At 41.3% G+C, this 20,340-nt stretch overlaps 1 protein-coding gene across 1 annotated transcript; it reads right to left on the minus strand.

The window, feature by feature from the left end:
- Positions 1-259: 259 nt before the first annotated feature.
- On the minus strand, positions 260-19,366 carry arsb (arylsulfatase B). The gene is made up of 8 exons (XM_031317513.2): positions 18,884-19,366; positions 16,505-16,691; positions 15,870-16,060; positions 15,450-15,657; positions 10,563-10,806; positions 9,322-9,392; positions 2,820-2,951; positions 260-1,730 (listed from the first exon to the last, which is right to left on the minus strand). Exons 1-8 carry the CDS (start codon positions 19,142-19,144, stop codon positions 1,465-1,467), a joined length of 1,560 nt encoding a protein of 519 aa, XP_031173373.1. The 5' UTR covers positions 19,145-19,366; the 3' UTR covers positions 260-1,464.
- Positions 19,367-20,340: the final 974 nt, after the last annotated feature.

The raw sequence follows: 20,340 nt of genomic DNA on the forward strand, positions 1-20,340 counted from the left end.
AGCTCTCCTGTTATCCACAGTAAGCAGCATTGTTGTTTGCCTTGCTCAGATACCAATCAATTCACATGGCAGGTTAAGGGTCATAGTCCACATTAGGACAGGGACGCCCACTCTCTGCAGGGAGCATTTCCTGTGGTAGTCTGCGTGCTGCAGCCAGTGGGAGGAGGTCAATCACCAAGAGGCCAAATGTCAAAGAGGGTGGATGTCTTAAGGAAATTAGTTTCTCCTGCTTAGATTCCAAATATGCAAATCATCCCTATGGAAGTATCTGCTTTGTATTCTTTAGTATGTTAGTTTCCCAGGATGTGGTGACAATCTTTATCCACAGCAGCATCCCAGGATATATATCACCATAACTCTATCTAATTACCTCCTTGAGAACTTTACATTCATGAATGACATGTGGCATGTGGGAGTAATTGCAGAAGGCATAACAAAAAGGATACCTCAAGTGCACAAGAAATTCCACACATTTTTAACCTCTAAACAGAAATACACTGCTTACCCATAAAGCACCTACTCGTTAACTATAAGGCAACTGGAAGGGGAACAAATAACGTAAAAAAAAACACTTAATATTAGCATCCGGAATCTTTTTTGTCTGTTTTATGAACAGTTTCACAGCATTTTCGCCACTTTATTATTCAATTTTTTTGTGTTCCAGAACCCAAAAAACATAAATTGGATAACACATCTTAAGCCTCTATCAATAGGCACTTTGCAAAAACAAAGTAGAGCACACTTCATTTAAAGCCTTTTAAACCTGAAATATAACATTTTGGCTATATAGGGGCAATGCAACATCACAACATTGACCTTATAAAGGTCTTGTTAGCAAACGGTTGCTCATTTGCACATCCAGTAAATACAGAGCACCATTAGCATTCATTTGCAGTCGTGTTTCTGGCAACCTTACAAATGTAAGTCCAGTATTCGCTCTCCTTTTAGCTTTGTTTTTGCTCTCCACGTGTGGCACATTACTCTGTGATTTGGTGACATATAGTTCCCTACAGAAATCTTGCCCTGGTGATGGTTACATGTTTCAAAAGGCAACATCTAACATTTTGCTCTCTCCTGTACAATCATTAAAAAAAAGCTCCAAAAAGACACCATAGTTTGGTTGGTATTGAAATATTTCTCTCAGGTTTAAAAACAGTCATTTTTCTTTGTTTGACACATGCAAGGAGCCTTGCGGCTTCTCAACAGTAGACAAATGAAGTGCAAATACCTGAAACTGCAGGGAGGTATAGTCTTTACAAATCAGCAACATGTGTAGCTGACAGCATTTACGCAATCGCCTTAACTAAACCTCCGAAAGCAGAGCAGGGACACAGAGATCAATAATAACGGCAGCATCTCTCAGTCAATTAATGACTATTAAGTTTCTCCGTTGGTTGATGAAAATGTAAAGAATCTAGTTGGTCATAAAAAATAAAATATATAAATCCTCATCGTCATGGCCATCTAAGCCCAGGGTCCCCAGGCTCCAGTGGGGCCTGGGTCACATCTGGGGTCATCACTGGGGAAGTTTATCGGCACAGCCCCCTTCTGGTATTGCTGAAGCCTACCGAGGAGATACTCAACTACTGTGGGGAACTGAGTGGATAATTCATTCCTCTCCTCTGGATCTTTTTCTATGTCAAACAGCATTATGGACTTCAGTGGATCCACCCTGGAGCGGCTCGACTTGGAGCTGTTATGGCCGGGCTGCGGGAACCAAACGTCACAGCCTTCGAGGAAATAAGATAGACATTAGCAGTAAGAATATTTACACAACTACTGTACTCTTTGAGATACTTTGAGTATTTCCATTCAATGCTATTTCATACTTCTTGTTGGAGCCATTTCATTGGCAACCAGCGTGTGACGCTGGGGGTGGAAAAAGTTTATTTAAATGTGGCGTAATAGGTTCAGCTGTGTTGCGCACAGCAAGGTCACAGTTTTTTGACCGTGGTTAGGTGTATGGTGAAAACGTACGTAAAAGAAGAACTATTATGTTGTTTTTTTATTTCAAATAAACAGATTGTCATATCCAACTTTAAGTTTGAACTCTTGGACAACAAGTTATTGATTGGCAATTGTTTGTTCAAAACACGCATCTACACCGAGGCCACGCGTTAATTACCGACCAAACAAAGGAACAAATGTCCGCCAACACTTCTACTGCAGTACATTTCAGAGGCAAATATTGTACTTTTTACTGCAGTGCATTGAAAAGACAAATAATAAGCTTATACAATACAATGCATTGTTAAAGAATAAATCAGTGGCTCCCGACATTTTTTGGCTTGTGACCCTTTACAAAAAAACAGCATCTAGTTGAGGCCCGTCACATTTTAGATGTCTATAAGTAATTTCTAAAAGTCACCAATGAGACATTTCCTCTCCAAACATCTCACACGGTTTCATTTAAAAAAGGGCAAAAAAGGGTAAAATTATCCAATAAGTTACAAAAAGATAATATAGTTTGGGTGTGTTTTATCTTATTCTTTCTCCAATAAATCACCTCACAACCCCTCAGATTTATCTTGTGACCCTTTGGAGGGGCCCGACCCCTAGATTGGGAACCACTGGACTAAACTAACTGTATATAAAAAGGCAAAACTAGCTTCTTCTCTGCTGTCTTTTCTACATAACAAGTACTTTTACCTGGATACTTAAAGTACATTTTGCTGATAATGCCTCTGCATACCATAATACTTCTTCCACCACTGATTAGCAGAGATAAGAAGTGAATGTGTTTCCGTGCATAAGCGTGTTTGATTTCACGCTTCCCACTTAGACTAAACATGTCATTACGGGTGACAGGAGATACTGACCTGGGTAGCCAGTCAGCAGCTTCCAGTTTGAGGATCGAATGGCGGCGTGAATGGACACATTGAAGCCAGAGTTGGCCCGGGAGGCTCCGCTGACCACCTGATCCAAAGTTAACTGACGCTTGGTGCCAGGACCTGCAGAGAGCAGAGGACGGAGCCGATCATGGAGGTCATAGATCTGTAAAAATATGTATTAAACTAAAAACCGCTGATTAAGACAATATTAAACTACCACGGGATACAAACGCCCTCTGTGGATGTCTATGTAAACCATACGAGTCGGTAGACTGGCACCAAATGTCAGTGCATACCTGGGAATCAAGTGAAGGTGTCAAAATAAATATACCAATAAGAAAGGCCTCTTTCTGTGCTGTAAAATCAACAGGGAAACAGCAGGACTTGAGCACTTTAAAACAATCCTTTCCTTTAAGAACAGAGATTGTTGTGTGTATGAATTTCCTCAAATACGTGGAACTTTTAGGGCTGGAGGAATTTGACAAATATGGTGGTAATGTGGTCTACTCAGCACCAGTCTTTTCATTTCTGCCAAGCACAATGAATAATTTGCCATTGCTGCAGATGGGCAGGTTTGAGCGGTAAGCAAACGAGGAACAAGGGTCAGAGTTACAAACTGGCATCATTTTTTCCAGTTTCATAAGGCAAAAGTAAATAATTTATCTTTGTTCTGAGGATGTCCAGACATTTCTGCAGCCTCCTGCCACGAGCTATTTCTGCTCTTACGGAAAATGTGTCCCAGAAGTGAGCACACCTCTAAAAAAAAAAGCCTTGAGAGTATTCTCAGGTTCATGCTGTGTTTGACCCCGGCAATATGGTCCTGATTAGACAGATTTGCAAGTAATTTCAGCGTCCTGACGCTGTCAAAAACAAGTATTTCCTCACATTCTTTGCATATAGACAAATCGCCACCCACCCGAAGCCCACGTTCCCATCCCAGCTCGTTTTTATAGAGTCGATTCAACCACAGCGACATGACTGGAGAATTAAAACATTTCCGATCTCAGCGTTTTTGCAACCGCATGATAAAAGCTCTGACATTGAATTCTTCACTGATCATTGCGCAAAATGACATGTGGGTCTCTTAATTGCTCTCACATGCATTAAGCTGGGTTACTCAACGCGGAGCAATCCCTGAACCTAGAAACCAGATTTGTGTAAACAACTAGACTTGCAGAGCTCTAATCCGTTGCATAAGAAGGGTAAAGTGCGGTATTGACAGCATGCCAGATTCAGGTGTTAAAACTGTTATGTAAGCAGGCGGGTTAGGTTTAATTTCTAGCTCTTCTTACACTTGCTTCTTTAAGGAAAAGGGGCCTCAAAACCCCAACTGTTCATTTCTTACATTCATTCTTTGCATGAGCGCCTCAAAGCAGGGCCTTGCTCATCTGGATCCACAGCAGGAGAATCCACAAATGGGCTCAAGAAAAAGGAGGGAGGCGAGGGGGAGGAAGAGTGAGAAGAGACCCTGAGAGAGCAGAGGAATATGGATTGGGAAATTTGGGGGTGATTTAAGGCTTGGGTCAAGTCCAGGGTTTCTCCGCGAGAAGTTCAGGGACCCCTCTGTGACCCATTTAGCCGGGATCCCTCTTCTCACACAGAGTGAGAGCAAAGAAGGGGGATTTTGAAAAGCAACTTGAAAGGAGAAAGTATGTTAAAAGGGGACAAAGCTCTTTTATGAGCTAAACAGAGAAACCAAGAGAAGAAGCATGAAGGGAGAAAAGGAAGGAAGAAACGTGGAGAAGCAGAGTCTCAAAGAGAGTCTGGGTTAATAGGAAAAGAGGAGTCTCCGCCTGTAATGCATCAGGAGGAGCTGGTTGTCACTGTGGTAGCTGACAATAAAGAATCAAACATAAAACATGAATGCTTATAAAGCAGCCGTGCTTTTCTCTCATCATCCAGATGATTTAGATCGTAATGACCAACAGTAAACTTGGACGATCGTTTGAGCTCCGCTGGCTTATAGCTGTATAAACAGTTGTGTAAAAAATGCAATAAATCAGTGATAAGACTAAAAATAAACTTTTTATGTAAACAGGCTATTTGGGTGTTTTCCCAGTAGTTGTTGGTTAGATGAGGTTGTAGGTGAAAATGTAATTCTTTTATGTATTGTCAAAAAGGATTATTTCAGCTTTGCGGAGCGTTTAAGTGCCTTTCAGCTCAATGTTTTGTATTTACGGTCCACAACTTTAATGTTTTGGTCCGCCAACCCCCATCAACCTCGTTTCCAGTTGCAGCAGTTAGTGACTAGCTGGTGAAAATAGTGGAGCATTTAGCGGCTAAAGATCCAGATATTTTTCTCAAGAGTTTGTGGAGACCAAAACAGAGCTAAAAAGGAGGAACTTATGTCCAACTGGATATGTAAATAGGCAACTGTTGGCTTTTATAAAGACTTTATAAAGAGATGATATGTCAGCGCACCCAAGTGGCAAAAATAAATCAATTAATGCTGCTTTGAGCTGTAAAAAAGGTTGAATTGACCCTTCTGGTGTGGGACAATCTTTTCGCTGTATACCTGACACAGGTACAACACACGACGGTTCCTTACACATATTTACATTTAGTTACCTTACCTTTTGTACCTTTAATGCTACCTTTAACACGAAATGAGAGGCAAATTTCGCCTTGGGTTACTTGCCCGAGTTTAACCATAAGGGATCATTTGTGTTTATTTGCGTTACTCGCTCGAGACGTGCAGGTGTAGATACCAACGACGTTTCTTTTCGTCCTCGACCATGGAGGAAATAACCACTGTCACTGCTTTGTACTTGTTGTAGAAGTCTGAGATATGTTGGAAAACTAAACACCGTCATGTCTGGGTTCATAACATCATCCGGAGGATAGGCTTTCGCGACACAGCGTTGCGCAAATTTCTCACTCAAGTTTAAAAATGTAAAAACTTGCGCTTATGACATGAAAGCACAATGCAAATTTGGGTCTATTTGCTTCTTTGCAGTGACTTTGTATGTAATCGCTCTGCGCGAAACGTTCGAGTCACGTTTGGTGTGAACACACCATAAGAGTATGATTTCTCACCAGCTTCCCTCTAGTGAACGCCAGCAACTCGGTTTGAAGCAGAAGTTGAACCCAAATCTCTGTAACGTTTGGCAGGTGACTTTCATATTAAATCAGGGCTGGCCGCCACTGTTACACACTGACTCAGGTGGACATGTGATCTGTACTAACCTTTTAAGGTTCCAGTTTCATGTGATAGACACCAGCAACCCCTTAGAGCTTTATAAAAAAAATAAATCCTTTTTGCATCCAATTACCAATTTATACTGCAGTGCCACATACGGTATTGCTAACTAGTCTTCTCCCACACCTACTATATGCTAGAAGAGGAAAACGACTTACTTTTACAAGATGAAAGAAACGGTATGCATCTATTCTCATAACGACCCATTATGTGCCCACTATGGCACATCTGTGAAACATTTCAGTCCAAAAATGTACTCCTCCTATACCTCTACTATTTTTGAATGTGTAACTAAAGGTGCAGCATTATCCACAAAGGACCACCTAATATTAAGTGGTTTAGACAAGAATGAGACCACTCCACTGTGTCTGAAAGCCTCCCTGAAACACACACACACAAAGTATAACAGTATAAGTATAACAATATATAACAATAGTATAACAAAGTATAACAAATACAATTTTATGAGGACCAATACAGCTATCACTACAATTATCACAAAGACATAACTAGAATATGAGATAAAAAAAATAAAGTTTAATAAAAAAAGAATTCCAGTTCACCTTTGTACAAAAGTGGAAATATGTTTCCTTTTAATTAGAGACAGCGAATAGTTCTAAAATATTACATTCACAGGCTAGAAACATGTATATACATTTCATAAAGCTACCCAAATTAAAAGGATCTCTACTGATAATAATCCAGACACCATGTGAGATTTACCCCCAGCCAGATTCCTTATACACTCTTTATCCACTCAAAACAAATTTCAAACACTCATAATAAACAAGGTGGATTTCTAATGTGAGTTTAGTCCGATGTTATGTAGCACTATGCTATTCTTAGGCCCCAGTCTGCTTTGACTCAAGTTAATTGGATTCACGATGTCTAGTGTATTTGTGTATACCGGCTCAAACAATGAGCGTCTTGATACTACAACTTGGCCACAGTGGGAAGAGAGAGAAAACAGTAGAATAACAACATTAGAAATGAAGGGACGCGCATCGCAGACATGGAAACACAGCGAGGAACATGAGGTTTTCATCAAACTGTTGTCACCGGGAGATGATTAATGGTTAAAGAAATGCTCTCCATGTGTCCGTACTGGTTACCTCCAACAGTCCAAAGACATGCAGGTTAGGTTTACCAACAATGAACTAAATGGTTGTCGGTCTATATTTGTCAGCCCTGTGACAGACTGGTGACCAGTCCAGTGTGTTACCCCGCCTCTCTCCCAGTGTGAGCTGAGAAAACCTCCACTCCACTCCACTCCACTCCACTCCACTCCACTCCCCGTGACCACGAACAGGATTTATAGATAAAGGATCGATGGATGAGTTTAAATCAGTAGTTCCTAACTAGGGTGAGAGGTCAGCGGATGATTAAAAGAATATTAAAGGAGACATACACTACCGGTCAAAAGTTTGGGGTCACTTAGAAATTTTCATTCCACTCCATTACAGACAGAATACCAGCTGAGATCAGTTGCTTGCTTTTTTAATCAGTTTTCAGATTACATTATGTGTTTACATAATTGCAAACGGGTTCTCCAATGTTTTCCCAGTTAGCCTTTTAAAATGATATCAGATTAGTAAACAGAATGGGCCTTTGGAACATTGGATGAATGGTTGCTGATAACGGGCAATGTAGATATTACATTAAAGATCAGCCACTTCTTTCTACAACAGTCGAGAACCCTTTTGCAATTATGTAAGCACATAATGTAATCTGAAAACTGCTGCCCTGAAAACTCAAGAGTCAGCAGCCGTGCTAGCAGCTCTGTGAGGCTTTACCTAAGCTGCTCGTATACAGCGTCAGAAGTGCTTGTCGGACGGTCAAATCGCTTCAGAAACTCTCTCCCCATCATACCTTGAACTTCTCTCTTAGAAATAGTTGAAAAAAGAGAGCTGTGACTTCTCATGTGAACAACACTATGAATGTTTCCAGGAGAGACTGTCTGAAAATGTGTGCCCTCATTCTCATATTTATGCAATATCACACCCGGTTGTTGTCGAGATATTTCAGTCTGGAAAGTGGCAGACCGACGCACCAGTTCTGGTTGAACTGTTCACAAGTTAACTCACATTCACAGTCAAGGCCATAATGATGGGTGTGATGAGAGGACATGATCCAACATTCAATATTTACTGTACATCTACAACAAAATGTAGGATGTGAGGATGAGAGCCGGCACAAACTGGTGGTGTGAGTGTGGGGGAATATGCCAACCTATGCCGACTGAAATAGAGTGTCTGTGCTGTGGCGAGTGGGACAAGGTACTGCCATCGATGACCAGGTTCAACGTGTCAGATCAAGATGAGCGTGCCCGCAGTTGTGTCACAGCTACCGAGGATTTCTCGGTGTTAATCCATCCTGCAGTCCTCGACTTTTTTTCCGGTGCGATAAAGTCAACTGGAAAAAACGCCAAATGGACCCAATAAACAGCTGTCCACAGAGTAAGTGATTATTGTAAACATGACGCATGGTTATTTTACGGGATAGATCGACTCTTATTAGACCTGTACTCACACAGAGTTGCTGCGTGATATCTCTGCGCCCAAGTAGCAGTGCTTCGTCCCAATATAGTCCCAAATCAATATCTGCCCAGGAAATCGTCTAGTCTTAATCTGCATTGCTATTTGTACTTGTTGTGAATACGCAGGCCACAAGAAGTTATTAGGTTGTTTTTTGTTGGCTCACTTTTACGCACGACATGCTAACCGGCAACAAAGGATTCCATTCACTACGCTAAGCTAAGCTAGCAGCGGCGCTGCTGGACTAAGACAATGCATGCACTGAGACAAAAATGCGTTTGCCCACCTATATAAATATAGAGGAGACGGTGACTAACCCTATTTCAACAAACGGTGGCGTGTTCCTTTAAAGCAAGGGACGGATGACTGTGATGATGGAAGTTTCTCTGTCGCTGCATTGGTATGACATAAACTGGACGCAAACTGAATTTCCAGATTTACATAAAGAAGTGAAATTGATCTCAGCCTGTTGGCAGGGAAGTGATGGGATCTCTGCAGCTTGTTTGTATTTCACAAGATCGGATTTCAAAATTCATGTCAAAATTCTCTCTTTACCACATCTGGGTGGGAGCATACGTACATACATGCTGTACATACATACTTACACAGCGCAGGACAGTTAGGAAACTCAACCTCAACTTTGTCCAAATGCACAAATGAAACCCTGCTGGAGGTATTAGTTCTTGTGACTATAAATCACAGTGTAGACAGACTGGAAAAAAGCCCTGTTAGTGTGCAGTGAAACATGTGAACTTACATGGAGCGATGTCAACATACAGAGGGTCAATGTTGTGCAGCAGCTCCAGTCTGGGTGAGGCGAACCCTTTGCTGTAAGATAAAAAAAAAGGGTAACTCTTTAACATATGGATACACAACCCATCACACACACATCCACAACACCATGTCTGACTCATGCATTGTAAAATCCACTGGGATCTGTAAATGTAAACCAGCTGGCCGTTGTTCACCAGGCAGTCATATGCTCTGACCGCACCTCACCACAGAGAAAACACACTGCTCTGACTGACCACAGTGTCTGATAACACAACTAAAATAACTCTCTCCTGCCTGCCTACTGTTCTGGGCCTTCATTTGGTTTTTATTCCACCGGCGAAGCTGCTGTTTTCTGCAACAGGCGAGCCAAATAAAAAAACAAAATGAAACTGTAAAGCAGCGGGGAAAAAAACAGCTGTTTGTGCCCGGCGTTGTTGTGCAGCTCACACGGCAGCGGCAGCAGCCAGCGGTCAGCTGACGTGCGTCAGCCAATCGAGTCAAGTGGAGGCTGTGAGTAGTAGTTTGCGGTCCAGGCTAAGCCTTGATTTTCTGCTGGGGCTCTGCTGCAGCCCTCAATTTCACCTCCTTTCACTGAGTCCACATTTAGTTTACAAATATAATGTGTCAGTCAAACAGGAGTCAGTGACAGCCTGTGCGATGACAAACTGACATGGAAAGTGCATCTGTGGTCTGCCAACAGTTTCTTCGCAAAACATAATTAAATATATTACGCATAAAAGAGTTACAACATTTTTAAGTATGTTGCCACATAAAAGGATTTGCAGCTAAACTAATACGCTTGTCCAATAGCAGGCTTTCATAAATCGTAGCGGCAGAGGTGGGGATGGGGAGAGGATAAGGGGGAAAAAAAGAAAGGGATGGAAGGAACTACAGATTTGTGTGAGAGTGACTGATGGAATTTCCTTCTCCTTGAGCTCCCATTGCCACAGTAACAAAGGGCTTATTGAAGGAGCAGGGGCTCCTAAAAGAAAAAGACGCTGGGTCAGGGAGACAGGCAGAGGGAGTTGGTGCGGGTGCACATGGGGGGGGGGGGGGATCGGAAAGAGGCACAAAGAGAGGGCAGGCTGTCAAAATTAAGAGCTGGTATCACTCACGCTGTAAACTCAGGCCACAGGCTGACCTGCCACCCAAGAATCACTCTCAGCCGGGAGTTTGAGTCCCAGATGTGTGAAAAATATTTACAGTACAAACAGCTCAGCTCACCTGATTGTGTTCCACACGTTGAATCCGTCCAGCGGCTTTGAACCGTTGGTGCTCCCTCCTGCCAGGCCGACAAGTGTTGGCAGCCAATCGGAGATGTGGATGAGTTCGCGGCTGACGGTCCCGGGTTGCTTCAGTAGCGGGCTGGCGACGAATCCGACTCCACGGATCCCGCCTTCCCACAGCGACCACTTCCTCCCTCGCAGTGGCCAGTTGCTGCCACCGCTCAGCGTCTGACCTCCGTTATCTAGGGACAAAAAGTCATGCCACAAGGAGAAAAAAGATCGATCAGGGATTTCACATCAGTAAATATGAAAATAAAGGCATAAAGATGAGATCTGGGGAGGTGTCAGTGTACTGAATGCTGTAGAAGACTAAGGATCTTCAGCCTCACTAGCCCCATATAGAATCCAAACCAACCGACCAATGCAATATTTCCACAGAATGCTGATTTCATGAACTTCCAGTGAAGAAAAAAAGAGAGGGGAGCAGAGTGGAAATATTGATTTTTGCAAACATTTCATCTTTTCAGGCAGAAAGTAGATATATGTGAGAATGAAAATACCTTCAGAGACGCAACCCACTGCTGGATAAATGGGAACATTTTTGTTTACACTAAGGTTTGTGAAGGGAGCATTATGCGGCCGCACCACATTGTAACGTAAACGTGGCTACAGCTGTGCTAGCAGCTCTGTGAGGCTGTGCTACATGCTAACAGCAACATGCTAATAATGCTGATGTTAGGCAGGTATAACGTTTGCCACGGTCACAATCTTAGATTAGCGTTTTAGCAGGTATTTGGTCATAAACCAAAATTGGACAAATTAAAGCTATAGTGCGAAGTTTCTGTCGCCCCCATGAGGAATTCTAAGTAATGACAACAACACTGTCAGCGCGTCCACATGATACAAGCCTTCTGTGATCTCACACGCACGCTCCCCCCCCTTCAGAAGAGGTCATTATCTTCACTCGAGCTTCTGTGCGGGAAAGTCACCGGACGCCACAATCTTCTGAACATAGCCATACTGAGAAATACAGAGAGAGTTGTGTGGAGCTGATAGTCTTAGTTAGCTTTGTAGCAACTCATTTGGCAATGGCTTGAATGTAACGGACGTTCATTAATATCAAAAAGTTACGCACTAAAGCTTTAACATTTTGACCTATTGATGGTTCTAGAGGAAAGGTCAGAGGAAGTAATTACAATTCATCCTAAAGGGCAACATGGATGTTTGGACCAAGTTTCATGGCAATCCATCCAAAAGTTGTTGAGACACTCACTCCGGGAATCCAGCAATGATCATCCATTTGTCGTCCCCCCCCCCTCCCTCCCCCCGTTAGGACACACACACACACACACACACACACACACACACACACACACACACACACACACACACACACACACACACACACACACACACACGCCTGTCCAGTATAAACACACTTGCCCAATCACATCCAGGCAGGGCTCCCTGTGTCATGTGAGTCCAGGAAGTAGTTTGTACTGATTCCCGAGCTGTTCTGGAAAAGACTGTCTGCTCTTTAATGCCTTTTCAAGCTGCTTTGGCTCTCTACAGGCCGATATTCTCTCTCTCTCTTTCCCAGCTTCCCCTCAAAGTTTACAGTAAAGTCCCGGTGAGGCAGAAACTTTCATCATAAAGGAATTTCAAGGTTAGGGCTCATTTATTTCCTGTTGAGCCTGATACATGTGGGTCAATTATAACAGCTTGAAAATGACTAAATTGTGTTATCGTACATAAATCCATTGATAGACCTTACTCGAGACGGTTTTTGGTAAGGGATGTTTATATGCCTTTATATACTGGTCAGGTATTACATAACCATTGACACAGAAGGAAGCAGGGAGCGTCACATCAGCAGAGTCGGTGTCTGCCCGGCATATGGCTGGTTGAATTCTTCCAGTCAGAGCCAACCAAATGTGTGGAAGAAGAACAATGAAACAGGCCACCTACTGCAGGCATAAAAAAAACTTGCACTTTACTTTCACAGCATTGTTCCTGAAGTCTAATTACCCTTTAAAATCCCTAAAAATAACCCTCAAAAAAGAAGTTACCTAGTTCAGATGCAATGCAATTCATTAGAAGTTCCATATGTGGAAACCTGAGAGCAGGCGCATGTTAAGATGATGCTGCATGCCGTCATCTTTGGCCATAATATGTTCTTCATCAAAAGGTCTATATGATGGGTTCAAGGTTCAACCGTACACTGGAGACTCCAGTGGTGTATATATGGAGAGACGAGCCAATTAAATTGTTCCTTCAGTGTGCTTTCTGTCTGTAAATCTCCACACCCTGTTTGACAGAGATCCTGACCGAAAATCCTGATAGAGCAAATACAGCAAAACACTGCTCTCTAGTGGACATCCAGAGTATTACAAGAACACTTTTCAGTTAAAAACAGCCCTGGAAATGTTGCAAACATTAAAGGTCCAATGTGTAGGAATTTCTCCCATCTAGCGGTGAGATCATATATCAGTCCCTCCAGAAAAACGCGATTCCGAAGTCTGCATATTTATGCGGGGGCCGCATTTTTTCAAATACGCCGCATAAATTGACGATTTCTGTGAAAAATATGCGGGGCTTGCATCATTTCATAATCCCCGCATTTTCATTGCAAAAAAGTCACATATATCTTAGCAGAAAGTTGAAAAATGTTGCGTTTACTTCACACAAGAGCAGCCATTTTCTCCTGTTGCCATGGGAAGGTTGATTGGGTCATCGAAAAGCTGCAAACCCCGCGATGAAGCCACGATGAAACCGCAGTTTTTGCAAGTTCCCGCAATTTCATCGCATAAAATTGCATAAATATCCCGCATATTCCATCGCATAAAACGCAGAAAACGTGCCGCATAATCAAGGATTTTTGCCTGCAACAATCACAAAAAACTCTGCATTTTTCTGGAAGGACTGATATATCTCTCGCACCACGCAGTTCAAAGTACATATTACAGCTACGGTAGCCTTCACGCTTCAAAAAGCCGGTCTCTTGCTCTTTTCAATATCCTTTTTATTTTTCTGGGCGAAGAAGAAGAAGACTCCTGTTCCTGAAATTTGGATTTTGAATACGATAAGATACCCATTAGCAGCATTAGCAGCACCTGTGAGTTTATCGTGTGACAGCGAAAAACGCGAAAGGCGGAGCAGTGTGTCCTGTATGTCCCTTACCGGCTAACGTATTTCAAGATGGCGCATGAATATGGAGCGTCTACCCCAGTTCATGCAAATGCAAATGTAAAATTTCAAGCCAATAGGAATACTTGGAATTGATGGTGGAGGTAAATATTCATGAAAAAGGACAAGTTTGTGAACGGGCAACACAGATTTTGATAATGAACAACTAAACACATTACACACTGGACCTTTAAGGAAAGACATTGTTTGCACTGGTCAATTTTGAGATTTTGGGCTATTTTGCTACCATAACATGTGTTCATTCAGAGTAGTGGGGGAAAACAAAACACCCAAAATACACATTTAGGTGTTTATTTTACTACTTTGTCTATTCCTTTGTCCTAAATTTACCAAAAGTTAGCATTAGATAATTCCTCGTTTTCATATTTAAACATAACATTTAAGAATATTTAGTAGTTATTTTCTTTTACCGTATTCATCTGTAGTGTGTTGCAAAAATGTCTGGAATTTTAAAGTCCCTATCTTTAAAGGCCGTTTTCTCAGAATAATTTTTCTCAAAAGTTGCTCAAAACCTTTCTTTTTAGTAAACTCTGGGTACACAAACAATGTTGTCGATGCTTTCGTTAAGGTGTAGAGCCCCTGGTGATACTTCAAGCAAAGTTTCATGATGTATCGAGCCTTCTTAGTGTTTAAAAAATAGCTATTTTGAGGCTAGCATAAAGTGCCCCTAGCACTCCCATTCAAAAGGCCATTTGACCGAAAAATGAAAATACGGTAAATCTTAAAAGTGGCGATTCCGTCCTAAATTTGCTTTTAAACGAAAGTTTGACTCGGGTACATTCACAAAAAGACCCTAGGTTGCATTTTGGCGAGAGTTACGCTTTAAAGAACATTTTATTCCTAAAAACATGGTGAAAAAGATTTTTTTTTTTTTATGGCTGGACAGTATTTTCTGATTCATGGAGTAATAAAAAGAGATGTCCAGAACCCCCTCTGTAAAAACATTTTACTCTAATATGTCAACAAAATGAGGAATTTTAAACCTGGTTTAATCCAATGTTCACATTTCTGTTCTACAAAATGTATGCAAATTAGCACATATTTAACAAGACAATGCCTAATTTGCATAACAACAAATGATAGATGATTGTCTTAATGTAAGTTATCAACTGGGGAAGTTTCATGTTGATACTATACTGTATCTATTAGTTAAAATATTTACCCCATTTACCTGTAGTGTCTCACTTAAACATGCAAGGATATTGGTGTCATGTGCTTACCTCCTGACCATGTTGTGTAATCAAATGTGTTATCTAACCCTCTGATGCTTTAACTCAATAAACCCGTCACCTGAACTCTTCTCAACCCTGGAAAACTGGCTTTGATGCACAAAGAAAATGTGGTTTCGAGTCTGCGGACATAAAATGTAATTGCTCTTTACATAGCACTCACTGATTTGGTTTCCATTCTGGCGCGCTATAAAAGAGTCCGATGGCAACAACAAAATAAAAGCTGTGGAAAATATATAAGCATTCCCAGAGGCATTTACCTGATTATCCTATTTATGTGCTCTTTCATTGTAGGTTTCCATTTAAAATGTTAGTTAGTTCACTCCAATAAAGTACGACGATCCAGTGCGTCAGCAATGTGCAGCATTTTCTTACGTCTTAAAACGTTTCAACGAGATTCTAAAGGAGATGAATTGTTCATTATCCAGCTACTCTTTCCAAAAACATACCTGTTGAGAACACCAGGATCGTGTTGTCCCAAAGTCCTCCCTGCTGCAAAGCCAGAGTGATGTTGCCCACTGCCTCGTCCATGGCCGACACCATGCCGGCATACAGCCTGCGATTGGGGTCTTTGATAAAACTGTAGGGGGCCACGTAGCGCTCGGGCACCTGCAGGGGTGCATGGACTGCTTGCAACGCCACGTAGAGGAAGAGTGGCTGAAAGGTAAAGAAAACAGCATGTGAGACTCTCCTCTTGTAACAACAATCAGAAATACTTCATGGCAATTAGGAGTCATCTATTCTTCCGTCCAATAGCTGTCGAGATAAAGTTAATCAGATGATCAAAAACAGGCTTTACTGCTCTACATTGTGACACTGTGTGCGTGTGTGACAATGTGTGTGTATGTGTGTGTGTGTGTGTGTCACACCTTGTTAGAGTTGTGTTTTCCAATGATGCTGGTGGCCCTCTGGGTGAGCAGCTCAGTGGAATAGACTCCTTTGTATCCGGTGGCGACCTCTTCTCCTTCCCGCAGGTCCAACGCACAGCGAGTCAGCTCCAGAGCGGGGACGGGAACACAGCGGACATGAGTGAAGTAATCCTCGCTGCCCGTGAGGTAGCCTGGAGCACACATTAATCCAAATATAACTGTGTAATAGAGCTGCAAAGATGAATCAATTAACTGATTAAATCAATCACCAACTATTTTGATAAATGGATTAATGGATTAATCAGGTTGAGTTATTTATTTTTTTTATTCCAGCTTCTTAAATGTGAATATTTCCTAGTTTCCTCTTCCCTCTGTGACAGTAAACTGAATATCTTTAAGTTATGGCCAAAACAAGACATTTGAGGACGTTATCTTGGGCTTTGGGGAAAACTGATCAACATTTTTCACCATTTTCTGACATTTTATAGACCAATCAACTGATCGATTCATCGAGAAAATAATCAACAGATTAATCGACAATGAAAATAAGCGTTAGTTGCAGCCCTGATGTGTAATATTAGGAATAAAGCTGCATCCATAGTTACATCAAAGGCTTTATATTTAATAAAATATACCAAAGTATGTGTCAAAGCCGCGGCGTGTGGGCAGGCAGTCCTTCTTGTACATGCCCAGGTGCCACTTGCCCACCATGTGCGTGGCGTACCCCGCCTCCTTCATCAGCTGGGGCAGCATTTTCTCATCCAGAGGCACACAGTAGGGCTGACAGGGCCAGATGATCTGATGCTGCATGCCCGTGTGGATCTGAGGTTAAAAAAACAAACCCATATTGTTAGGAATTTAATAATGGCACAAAGAAAGATGTAAGAATAGCAAAAATGGGGAACCATCAGCTTCAGTGGTGACAGTGACGCAAACAAAAGTTTCAAAATAACGACTTTGTCCTCTTGTTCTACTTTCCACCAGTGTCCAAGTTAGACTGTTATCGCTGGAAAGTTCTTCTAAAACACGGAAAAGTGTACAAATACAAAGTCCTGCCCTGGAGGTGACTTGTCATCACGATGCAGCAGAGGCTCCTTTAGTATGAAGGTTCTTATGAATAATACCTTCCTTTAAAGCTTCTTTAGTTTATTTTTTACAGTATATGCAATTCTCTTGTTGCTTTCACACAAAATTCAAATGTAGAAATTAGAGATGGCCCAATACCATTTTTTCCTTCCCGACACCGATTCTGATACCCTGAACTTGCGTATCGGCCGATACTGAGTACCAATCCGATACCAGTGTGTCATATATTTTAACAAATGATTACTACTATCCCTGTATGGATGTGATATGATTTCTATCTTTGTTGTCGGTCTGGCTCAGGTTAAACTCTTCGTGAAACATGAACTTTATTTTATTCTGCAGTTTGACAGTCAGTTATAACGGAAAAAGAACATAAATAAACTACTTTAACGTAGATTTTCTTTAGGGCTTTATTACGTGGTATCGGATCGGTGCATTAACTCCAGTACTTACCGATACCGATACCAGCATTTTAGGCAGTATCGGAGACGATACCGATACCAGTATTGGTATCATAGCGATCACCCTGCACCAGAATTGTCCTTTAAACGGACAGTTTGTTGCTCAAAAACACATTCATACGATGCGTTACGCACTCTCACAAGGCTCCACTTCCTGCTCCGTTATACTTGTACTCCACTACCACTACTTCTACTACATGTCAGAGATAAATATTGTAGTTTTTACTACACTCCATTTGTCTGACAGTTTTCCAGGGTCCGTCCCCCCAGTGTATTGCAAGCCTGGTGGTCCACCGGGCCTAAGTTGCCCCCCACCAGGACAAGGCCACTGGGAATTATGTTGACATGTATTTTTCAAATCTCCAGTTAGATTTTAGACTTAATGTAGGGCCCTATGGAATCTGTCTTATAGCTCTTTTAAATTCTCAGTTTCACGATTACTTTCATGATTCTGTTATCACAGAAACTACTGTGCTCTACATTAATGCTGCCATCAGTCTGTAGTCTGTGACCGGCCCCAGCCGAACCCTAGCCGAAAAAAAGACACTTGCCACCAGTCTAAACAACTTTTCTGGGGGAAAAACCAGGATATCCTAATTTTCTAAATTAATTGGTACAAAAAAAATGTTCAGACATTCATGTTCCCCTCAGGATGAACTGTAAGGACTCATCCCTTACTTTATCTTTTTGTGTAGTGTTTGTATTTGTTTATATTGTCAAATTGGTGAAGCGATTTCTTTAACTTTCTTGTGTTTTGTCAATTTGCATGTCTTCTTAAGTTGAATCGGAGTCCAGCTTTTAGGACCGTTGTGCAAAGGAGCTGGATGAGATGACATTTTCACCTGACAGCAACATTGTAACCTGGATTAGTTAAAGCACATTTCAACCCTCTTAGGAGATATCAGAATCAGAGAAAAGGTTTATTGCCACAGTAAACTAAAACATCCACAACGAGCGTAGCATCTCTACAGCATGTCCTGTCTAAGAATATCATGTTACTACACGTGGTGTTCTTTCAAAGATAGAGGGATGTAGGGTATAGAGGAGCGTCCTAAAAAAGATCCAAGACATATAATCATCATGTTTTGACTGGTGGTGGAAAACTAAGTACATTTACTCAAGTGCTGTACACATCTGAGGTACTTGTACTTCAGTATTTCCATTTTATGCAACTTCATACTTCTACTCCACTACATTTGTCTGACAGCTTTAGTTACTTTTCAGTTCACTTCTCCCTTACCGTCTCCAAATTTGTTGATTTGTTGATTGTTTGTGATAAACTGAAGGTTGATGTGTTCCTTTATGTGTTGAGAAATTCTCCTACTTGTACAGTGTCGTATTGCTACCTTTACTTAAATTAAGGATCTGGGTACTTCTTCCACCACTGCCTGGTCTGTACCCACCTTTAAGGATGCGAACAAGCCTAGAAACACAGCCCTGATGCAGGCAGCAGGGTGTGGGTCTCACCTGGTATCTCCCGGTCATGAGCTGGTTTCTGGAGGGGGTACACAGAGGCTGAACATAGTAGTTCTCCAGGCGGACTCCTGCTGCTGACAGCTTGTCCAGGTTTGGGGTGCTGATCTCTGAGCTGTGGTAGCCGACATCATGCCAACCGAAGTCATCTGCCAGGATAACCACGATGTTGGGCTGCTGAGCCGCTAAAACCACAGGAATGCTTACGAGAAACGCGGCTATTATAATCGAATAAGCTAACGGTGTTTTATCCATCGTCAAGTTTCTTAGTTATGAACTAGTTTGTCACAAAGTAAACAAGGACGTCTGTTTGGTTGTATTAAACGGTAAAAGAAAGATAAACATGGCGGATATGAGGCTTAGCTAAGTGGTTGTCGTAACTTCATAACTTCGTTGCAATAATATCTTATATAAATGACTGAACTATAAAAGTTTCAACCGCGTCTGTTTGTCACTTCCGTGTTCCGCAGATTAAAAACACTGCCTAGACTACTGCAGCCAATCAGATCACACACAAAAAACAGCCAATCAGATGCCTGGGAAAACAGCCAATCACATTTATGTTGGAATTAGTAGATCATTAGAAAATGAATCTGCAACTGTTTGGATTGATACTTGTTTCAGTCACTTTTCAAACCAAAATGCTTCAAAATTGTCTGCTTTCTCTATTTGTTTAGTATTGTGCTTTCATGTATATTATCAAATAGTACGCTATATCATGGTATTCTCTTCGATTTCTATTATATATACTGCATAATAGTGTATTATTAATGTATAGTGTATGTATAGCACAGTATACTATATATTTCATAGTGTGTGTGTAGTGTATGTAGTTAACAAGCAGGGGCCGCTGTTGCATGGATGTTGCTATGCACAAGTGGTTCTTACTATTTACATTATTTAGACTTGAAAGCAGGTGAATTAGGAAAAACAGACTTTTGAGAGACGGCAATTTGAAATAAAATTTCTTTATGGAAAAAGTCATAGTATAAACCTTTCATAATTAATTCAGCTTTATTAATTTCTTGAATTACCTTAAATTGTTTCATTTTTATATTTTACAAAATTTAAACGGAAAGATTTTATTCATTCCATCCATCATCATCTTCATCATGAATAAAATCATCCTCACGTGATGTTTTTCAGACAGTGGAGTAGGTTAAAGATACCAGATAAAGAAGAAGACTGTGACTCTGAGGAAGAGTGGAGGAGAAGTTAAGACACACAAACACCAAATACAAGACAGTGAGTGCATTGCTTTAATTATCAAGGTATTACTGTAAACCAATGTAATTACATATTCATAAAAAACAACAGATTTATAAACAATCTTTGTACAAGTTTGCAAGCATTCTTTCTGTTTTGGTAATCAGTGTTTATATTCTTTATCACTTTTACCACAGTGTCAAAATGCTCTTATGACTAAACGAAATGCAGCTGCATCCTTTTTT

This window comes from Sander lucioperca, chromosome 14 (genome assembly GCF_008315115.2).
Source record: "Sander lucioperca isolate FBNREF2018 chromosome 14, SLUC_FBN_1.2, whole genome shotgun sequence".
Taxonomy (NCBI): domain Eukaryota; kingdom Metazoa; phylum Chordata; class Actinopteri; order Perciformes; family Percidae; genus Sander; species Sander lucioperca.